Raw genomic sequence first — 10,000 nt, 5'->3', positions numbered from 1 at the left:
TAACTGAACCACTCTGACTCTGTGGAGCGTCTGTGTGGGGGACTGGGTCTCTGGTTTATAGACCAGGAGTGAGTTGCCCCGAAAATCTTGGAAGCTAAAGTACTCTTTACTTCACACTTGAAGATGAGACGTTGCGCTGACGTCATCGTCTGCTCATGTAGGAGGTGAGGAGGAGGAGCCACACCAGCTGGGAATGATGGGGCTCTCAGCCTGAGACACTTGGCTAGCTTGGCCCTCTTCCTCCCTCCCTCCTTCCCTCCCTCCCTCCCTCCTTCCCTCCCTCCCTCCCTCCTTCCCTCACCCTCTCTCTCTTTCTCTCCCCTTGTCCCCCCGCTATAATTCTCCATCTCTCTCTCTCTCTTTCTTCCTCTCAAGTCTCCCTTTCAATCCTCTCCCCTTTGTTCTGTCTCACCCCCCCTCCACCACCCGCTCCTCTCTCTCTCTCTCTCTCTCTCTCTCTCTCTCTCTCTCTCTCTCTCTCTCTCTCTCGACTTTCTCTCCCTCCCTCATCCTTGTAATCTGTTCATCCCGTCAGATGAGTACGTGGCCAGCCTCCACCTCCCTACGTTTGACGCCCACCTGACTGAGCTGAGTGAAGAGCAGGCCAAGTACCTGGGCTTGAACAAAAACGGCCCCTTCAAACCAAACTACTACAGGTAATAATACTAATAACACACTTTATTTATATACCTACTAGGCCTACAGGTAAACCATCACCCATCTCAAACATAACCTGCGCTGAGTTTCCCCAAAAGCTGCACAGCACTAAGAATACTGTCCATTCTAGGCTTTGGACCATGGGCTTCTCAGCTATTATGTGAGGATGGGATAAGCCCCACCCACTTTTAAAAATGATTTAGTTTAGACCCTCCCTACTTTTACCATGTTTTTACCAAAATCAGTGCATCAGTCTATCCACTCTGCGCTCTTTTCATAGCGCTGTGTCAGTGCTTCATTATCAAATCCATTCCGCTCGCTTATTGACAGAATGCCAAAACCAATGAAAGTTTTCACTGCTACCTTGCACCCAGGTAGATCCTTGCATAGCTCGCACGCACATACACACGAGCGCACCGCTAACGTTAGCTAGTCATTGATTCCCGGATGTCAGGTAGCTGAGTTAAGGTGGGTCACACTGTCACCACAAAAAAAAGTTCAGGAAATTGTTAACTTACTGCAAATCAAAGCTTGGCATTTAACTGAATGTTTGTATTTTGTTAAGTTGAACATTAGCAAAATAGGGAAGGCTAGTTTTTGTTTAGTCATTTGTTACTGTAGAGTAGACTGGTGTATTTTCTGGCTGACGATCTCTTGGTTTGATATGATATAATATGTGATCTGGGGCCAACCACTTCCTCTGGATGAAATGATAACATGTACCCATAATTTTCTCATGCTAGTATAGTCAGATAAATATATCAAACCACCTGTCAAAAGGCACCAGAATACAGGAAATTGCATCTATTCTGTTAAAAACATGTCTAGGGGAGAAATCAAAACCTTGTCCCATCATTGTCACATTTTCTATGCTTCCTACGCCCAGGCTTCGGACGAAAGAATTATATTAGCGCTGCGAAGCATTCAGTAAAACCTCGATCCTCCATCATTTGACATGACAGTTAGCGAACAGGAAGTGTAATTGCGTTCCTTAATTTATTTATTTTTTCTCCCCATAGGTATTAAACCAAGAGAGAAGGGGAGGAAGAAGTACCAATACTCCATATGAATCGCACAGATACTGAGAAGAAGAGGAGGAGGAGGAGGAAGAGGAGGGAGGACGGAAGTGTCGCACACCTGCTATTTACCAGAAAAGGGGAGGGGCTCTGGGGCAAACGCATCAGAGCGAGGGGGCGTGGCTTACCTGCGCTTTTGGCAGTGTTTATTTATTTACGCTAGAATAACGTAACTAACCCTTTTTGAGCTGCTCCTGCCAATTCGCGTTCCCTAGCAACGTCTCCCTAGCAACGTCCCCCGGAGATTTCTCACCACCGCTGTCCGTCTTCTCCTCGTGTGTCCGTCAGTCAGTCCGTACTCCATTGTAATCCATTACCTGATCTTTTATTGTTTATCTATGACGAAACTATTGATTGAATGAAAGAAAAAAAAGAAATGAAAAACGTAAAAAAAAAAAAATTTGTGTGAATGATGATTATGATGATGATGACCTCTGAAGATTAAGTGACGGACGCGTTTCTGTCCGATTGTCTTTCTTTTCTACTTGTGATTTTTTGTTTTTCAGAGATATTATGGGGTTTAGATGAGGGGGGAAGGGGGCGGGGAAGGGGGGGGGGGCGGGGGGGCGTTCACTGGGTCCTATTATGTCTAATTTGATTGTTTGATCGAGATTCTTTCTTTGTCGTCTGTTTGTTTTTAAGTATTTTTTTAATGCTTTCTCTGTTATTCCCTCGTTTCAAGAGTGTGGTTTAGTTCAGTTATACTGCACGGTGACAGACACACACAGGGGGCGGGCCCTTCTCTTTGATTGGACGGGACCGCCTCCTTCCGTCTGTCACTCAAACACAGTGAACCATCATCTCAGCTGCCTAGCGTCTCAGCCTCTCTAAACTCCGTGGCTATGTTCCAGTATTAGCTAGCATACTGTTTAGAAGGCATGCCCTTCACCGGGGGCTGCCGCAGTCTAAGTAGTATGCTAGTGGGGCTATCGGAACTTAGCTTTGTGTTTCTCAGCTTCGACGCCAGTGTTGAAGTCTAGTATTCAGCCAGCAAGAGCTTCAAGGGCATCCATGATGTCTGAGGCCATTTGAGTTTTTTTCCTTTTCAAGCATTATACTGTATTAGAAGAAGCATGGCAGTTCGTGAGATCATTAAAAAAGGGGTATATATTTAGATATTTATATAGAATTTAAGATTTTTCTATCTTTTTTTCCTCCAACCATCTAATATCTTTACCTTTTTGAAAAAAAATCAACATATGTCATTATAAAGATAAGCAATTAAAATTGTGTATGATATGCTAAGTGTAATAAATGTACTGTACTGGAAAGCCTCATCTTGAATACTGTGACACAAAAACTATTTCAGTGAGATACCAATTGTCCAGACAGTTCTGGTACTATTTTTCCTCAGCCAGGTCAATAATGTGTTGCTGTAAAGAATGATGTCCTCATAAAACACCAACTAATTGGTACACACAGCAGTTGTCCGGGGCTTCATTTTGATTGGTCGACAGCGAGGCGGCCAGCTTGATTTATTGGATCGTTCATACATTACATACGTACATACATTTGTTGTAATTAATCGGGGACCTTCATTTTCATCATGTAAAAAAAAACAAAAAAAAAACATCAAAACAGACATTCGTTCACTCGCCTCACCTATGCGATTTGTATGTATTTATTCATAAAAGGGAATATTCACCTTAAAGAAAAATTCCAGTTTTGGTGTAGTTTGTTTGTGGTGAGTTTTTTTTTTTTTCCTTTTCTTTTTTTTCTGTCAAAGAGGGCCAAACTTCTGGTACGATAAATACATTAATAAGCAAGACTCTCCTGGTTGGTCGGTCTACATTAAATTACAACAGTATCCCAGCTGCTATCGCCTCTAAACCTGAACCAAGATTCCCTTCGTCAGTGGGGGAGACACCAGCTTTATTTGCATTGCATAGAATCAACCTAAAAACAACATGCGCTCTGGGTTCTTGACCTTTGACCCTATAAGAGAAACCTTTGAGGCCCCTTTTTCGGTTCTGTATGGCACCAATAGAGGGTCATTCAGTAAGGTTCTATTAAATGGACAAGGTTAACAACCACGTGTTGGTTCTAGCCTACTGTACAGTGGGTAGAACCGTGTTTTGTGTACACCCATGTCTCCCAAAATGTCACCTTGTTCATCCTTGTTCACACTCTTTAGTCTTGAGCTACCATTTGTGCATTTCTGCCCCTGCCTCTGCATCCATGGTCCATACCTGTATGTCTACTTCTACACTAGAACCATCTGTGTCCTGATGATAGCTCATCTGTTATTAGAACAGTTTAGGATGATCTGTGTTATACCCATTGTCTTAAGTTTTTCTGTTCCTTTTTTGTGTGTGTCTGTGTGTGTGAGAGAGAGAGAGAGAATGGGTGTATGCGTGCGCAAGAGTTTGTGTGCGAGAGAGAATGTGTGTGTAAGAGAGTGAGTGTATTAGGGTTGTGTTGTAGGACATGGTTGCTTCAGTGCAGTGGTCTCAGGATCAAAGCCTGTGAGTTTTGGGGAGGCAGCAGCAGAGGTTCTACAGAGCAGCATCACATGGGTTGGGTCGACACCAGCATCTCCTACGGTGGTTTAAATGAACTCAAAAGGTATAGGAACGAAAGAAACGCAGATCAACTCCTGTATTTATTGTTGTAAAAATCCTCAGTACAAATGGAAGATTTCTGTTTGTTTAAGTTGTCTAAAAACAATGTTTAAATATTGCAAGTGATCATGGTAGATGAGCAATAATACAAATCTGTAATCTAAAAAAGCGAATAAAAATGTACAAAAATTCTAGCAACCGTATCTTTGTGGTGTTTGTTCCTCCGGTGTTTAACTTCCTCTCCTCGAGGAAACAGGATTTATTCAGTTTGACGTGTTCTGGAAAACAACTGAACCAGAGATGAGAGCTGTGTGTGTGTGAGAGAGAGAGAGAGTACATCATAATAATGTATTTTCACAGGCCTTAACAATGTCGTCTCCAGATATATCGTGATGGATGAGAGGATGAGTCTGCTGGTATGAAGACAGAGAGACATTGACAAGGACACAGATTGAGAGATGATGTTTGCTATGAAGCACTAGAAAGGATCGAGTATTCATATAAACAAGGGAATTTCACTGCTGCTTGGCTGAATTGATAGATATCCACTCATTGCACACTTTATTAGGAACACTATGCTAATACTGGGTAGAGCCTCCCTTTGCTCTCAAAACAGCCTTGATTCTTTGTTGTTGGCATTGATCCCACAAGATGTTGGAAACATTCCTTGGACGTTCTGGTCCATGATTGCATCACACAGATTTTTCAGGTGCACTGGAAATCCAGAATCTCCCGTTCTACCACATCCCAATTGGTGTTCCATTGGATTCAGATCCAGTGACTGGAAAGGCCACTGAAGAACACTGAACTCATTGTCATGTTCATGAAACCAGTTTGAGACGACTTCTGCTTTGTGGCATTATCATGCTGGAAGTCGCCATTAGAAGATGGGTACATTGTGATTGTGGCCATGAATGAATGAATGGACTTTATTGTCATTGCTACAGTACAGGTACCAAACAACGAAATTTAGGAGGGGTGGCTCCCCTGGTGTTAGGAAAGGGAGAAAAAAAAAACTTTTAGAAAAAAAAAAATCACAAGAAGGGAAGGAGCTGGTTTACATAAATAAAGGCTATGTACACTATCCACTGTACTATACTGTACAGACAGACGACTAGGGTTGTCATATTGCACAATAGTATTATTCCACATTTATTTAAAGTGTCGCAGTTTGCAGGCTTGAAATGTACATGTTTGTGCCTCAGCACTACACCTGATTTTTTCAGTCCAGCAGCTGCCATCAATCCGTCCAGACTGTCCAGGGCCCAGAACTTAGGTCTTTGCTGTGTTCAGGGCCTGGACGGCCCTGTGGTAGAAGCTGTTCTTCAGTCTGTTTGTCCTTGCGGCCAGGGTCCTGAACCGCCTTTTCGAGGGCAGCCTGGTAAAGTGTTCGTACCCCGGGTGGGTCGGGTCCCTGGAGATCTTGGAGGCCTTCCTGAGACAGCGTGTGTTGTACAGCTCTTCCAGAGAGGGGAGGGGGGCGCCGGTGATCTTCTGTGCTGTTCTCACGACTCTCTGTAGCGCATTTCTCTCCGCTGTTGTGCAGCTGGAGAACCAGTTGCAGATGCCGTAGGTGAGGATGCTCTCCACTGCGCCGCGGTAGAAGGTCACCAGTATCTCCTGCTTGCTGTGTTCCTTCCTGAGGACTCTCAGGGTGTATAGCCGCTGTTGTGCCCTCTTGATGGTGGCTTTTGTGTTGTCCTTCCAGGTCAGGTCATCCCGCATGTGCATCCCCAGGAATCGGAGGGTTGAGACTCTCTCCACGCTCTCTCCGTCGATGAGCAGGGGCTGGATCTCGGACTTTTTCCTCCTGAAGTCTACGATGATTTCCTGGGTCTTTGACTTGTTCAGCAGCAGGTTGTTAACCTTGCACAGCTTGCTCAGTTGCTCTACCTCATCCCTGTACGCCGCCTCGTCCCCCCCCGAGATGCATCCCACCACGGTGGTGTCATCTGCAAACTTAACGATGGAGTTGCTGGGGTGGACGGGGGTGAAGTCGTAGGTGTAGAGGTTGTAGAGGATGGGGCTTAGCACGCAGCCCTGGGGGGACCCAGTGCTGAGTCTGAGGGCTGTGGAGGTGTGGGGGCCCACCCGCACCCTCTGGGGGCGGTCGGTCAGGAAGTCCTTGATCCACGCACATATAGAGTGTGATAGACCCAGGTCTAGTAGTTTGGTCACTAGCCTGTCTGGAAGGATGGTGTTGAAGCTGAAGTCCACGAAGAGCAGTCTCGCGTAGCTGTTTCCCGTCTCCAGGTGGGATAGAGTGGCGTGGAGAGTCGTTGCGATGGCGTCCTCTGTGGACCTGTGGGCTCTGTAGGCGAACTGGTATGGATCCAGGTTGGGCGGGAGGCGTGTGAGTATGTGGGCCCGGACTAGTTTCTCGAAGCACTTCATGATGATTGGTGTGAGTGCCACCGGGCGGTAGTCGTTTAGGCAGCTCACCGTGCTTTTCTTCGGGACTGGGATGATAGTTGAGGGAAAGAAGGGATGCACATGGTCAGCAACAATACTCAAATAGGCTGTGGCATTTAAGCAGTGATTGACTGGTATAAACAGGCCCAAAGTGTGCCAAGAAAACATTCCCCACACCATTTCACCACCATTACACCACCACCAACAGCTTGGACTGTTGACACAAAGCAGGTTGGGTCCATGGATCCATGCTGTTGGTGCCAAATTCTGACCCTACCATCTGTGTGCCTCAGTAGAATCATCAGACCAGGCTACGTTTTTCCCAGTCTTCAAACTGTCCCGTTCTGGTAAGCCTGTGCCCAATTGCAGCCTCAGCTTTCTGTTCTTGGCTGACAGACGTGGCCTTCTGCTGTTGTAGCCCATCTGCCTCAAGGTTCGTCACGTTGTGCTTTTCTGAGATGCTCTGATCACCACAGTTGTACAGAGTGGTTATCTGAGTTACCGTAGTTACCGTAGCCTTTCTGTCAGCCCCAACCAGTCTGGCCGTTCTCCGTTGACCTCTCTCGTCAACAAGCCGTTTCCGTCCACAGAACTGCAGCTCACTGGATGTTATTTCTTTATTGTACCATTCTGAGTAAACTCCAGAGAATCCCAGGAGATCAGCAGTTCGTGAGCTTAGAATGATAAGGTTCTATCTCCGTTTAGGGTAGTTCAGAGATATTGAGCGTCAGCATTTTTACATTCCATTATGTTTTGTGAGATGGAACCTTTGTATTTTATTAATTACTAACCAAAATAATTCTACATTTTAAAAATAACACCACACAGGCATTAATAAACACCTAATGGATCAGATTATGTAAAAAACTCAATTTTGACAAAAATGGAGATAGAACCTTATAATTCTAACGTCACGAGTTTGAAAAATACTCAAACCAGCCTGTCTGGCACCAACAATCATGCCATAATCAAAATCACTGAGATGATATTTTTTGATGGTGAACATGAAGCTGCTGGCCCGTATCTGCAGGATTTTCTGCATTGCGCTGCTGCCACACGATTGGCTGATTAGATAACTGCATGAATGAGAAGGTGTAGGCCTACAGGTGTTCCTAATAAAGTGTCAAGTGAGTGTATCTCACAAGAATGTGAGCTGGGCCTGGAGTTGAGGAGGGATGAGGAACAATGTCTCTCATTTTGTATCGATAGTTCTATTTTTAGGGTTCGATATGATAGGCGTTCCATTACCACGTCCTTACATCAAGCTGTTCTGGGATCAGTGGTCCACTTCTTCATGGGGATATAATTGTCCTCATCACGCAGCCATGGGGTGTTCGTAGACAGAGAGAGCAGTTCAGAGCAGCTGCCGCTGCCTGTCATAGCCATAGTGATCTAATCTGAGTACACCCACACACACACACACACACACACACACACACACACACACACACACACACACACACACACACACACACACAAACAGACACGCCGTGAGGACTCCAGCAAGTAGAGAGGGAAAACACTGACACACATACAACACACACACTTGCCAAATTTAGCTGCCTGTTGTAGCCCCTGATAATACATACACACACTCTTTCTCTCTCACGCACGCGCGCACACGCGCGCGCACACACACACACACACACACACACACACACACACAACTTTCATATGCTTTCATATATGCAAAAGATATATCACATATGCATAGAAATGTTTTTGGATCACATATGATCACATGACATGTGAACATTACCAATACTAATCTGTAAATAGGCATGCAAATTAAAGGCACTTTCCAGTGGGGCTTGTGAATCAATATTGATTAACCTCATTTGAGGTTAAAACGCTGCATTTAAAGGATGACACGGTTTAATGTCTGACTGAGATGGTAGTACCGGTAATCGTGTTATAGAGCAAAGAACTCTAAACATTCTTTGAGGAAGCATCATCCATGGAATTTGGAATTAGTTTAATTCTATTTCTATTGATTCACGGAATCTACATTTCTAGGGACACCACCCTTGTCATTTCCAATGAACTCTTACCATACACACACACACACACACACACACACACACACACACACACACACACACACACACACACACTCACACACCATGTGGCAAGTTCACATTGGGGAGACAGACAGAGAGGGGGGCTTTCATTAAACTGTACACTTCAATCATATCATGTTAAGTGCTTTTCACGGTCAGGGGGGTGGTCTGGTGGGTTGGGGGCGGTGTGAGAGGCAATCTAAATGCCCCCCCCCGTTCCCCCGCCCCCCCTTCCCCCAGTGCCACGGATCAATAATTCACTCAGTTCACCACAGTAGAATGAGAGTGACTGTCTACACCCCCCCCTACCCTCCTTGACCTCGCTCTCACCGCCAACACATACACACATACACACACACACACACACACACACACACTGACGCGCGCACATACACACACACACACACACTGACAGACACAGACACATTGACACGCGCACACACACACTTACTGTGACACACACACACACACACACACACACACACACACTGTGACACACACACACACACACACTGACGCGCACACACACACACACACACACACACACTGTGACACACACACACACACACTGACACACACACACACACTGACATGCATACACACACACACTGATGCACACACACACACACACTCACTGAACCTCTCATGCTAGCCTCGTCGTGTCTCGCCTGGCAGTCACGTCCCCTGACGAAAGTGTGAAGGACGTGACGAACAATCAATACATGTCTCCATGACGACGCCAGGCGGCCGACACGCGCCAGACGCCTCATCTAAAGACGGTAAACGCTCACCGGGATCCTGGAAGCGGCTCAACTCCCACGTCACCCTGTGGAAGTTGAGATTTAAACCGGTTAAGGATAGGTAAGGGTTAATTCTGCTGACGGTTAGGGTGGGGATTAGGGTGTGGGGTGAGGGGTGAGGCCGAGGGTTATGGTTACGGTTAAGGTTAAGGGTGGGGAAATGTCCCTTAACATCTTAATAATCAATACAGCATCCACCCGTTCTCCATGACAACGCAGGAGGACGGATGACTCGGTGGACGCCCCGTGTAGGGGCTGAAGGGATCAGGTGTGAACTCACTGATAAGCTTATTTCCGCTGACCTGGGCTTCTAATGTGACACACGCTAGGGTTCAAACGCAGGTCTCCCACGCGGAGGACACGCGTCTACCGTTTTGCCTTGAGGCAGGTCACCAGACACATCACCAGAATCAGATCCAGATTCAGATTCGATT

At 45.9% G+C, this 10,000-nt stretch overlaps 1 protein-coding gene across 3 annotated transcripts in view; it reads left to right on the top strand.

The window, feature by feature from the left end:
* Positions 1 to 2,233, top strand: part of ahcyl2b (adenosylhomocysteinase like 2b) — a gene marked incomplete at both ends in the record, with an annotated part of 60,731 nt that extends 58,498 nt beyond the window's left edge. For 2 of the 3 annotated variants that reach the window (XM_080537949.1, XM_080537947.1), the window contains 2 exons: positions 536 to 656; positions 1,677 to 2,233. In XM_080537949.1, the coding sequence (XP_080394075.1) occupies positions 536 to 656; positions 1,677 to 1,683 (128 nt within the window). Of the gene's footprint in view, positions 1 to 535; positions 661 to 1,676 lie in introns of those variants that run through there. The other variant, XM_080537948.1, reaches the window with a different exon arrangement.
* Between the last annotated feature and the right edge of the window lie 7,767 nt (positions 2,234 to 10,000).

The sequence above is a fragment of the Nansenia antarctica genome, assembly GCF_963989245.1.
Source record: "Nansenia antarctica genome assembly, chromosome: 8".
In the NCBI taxonomy this organism is placed as follows: domain Eukaryota; kingdom Metazoa; phylum Chordata; class Actinopteri; order Argentiniformes; family Microstomatidae; genus Nansenia; species Nansenia antarctica.
This window is presented reverse-complemented; position numbering and strand designations above follow the sequence as displayed.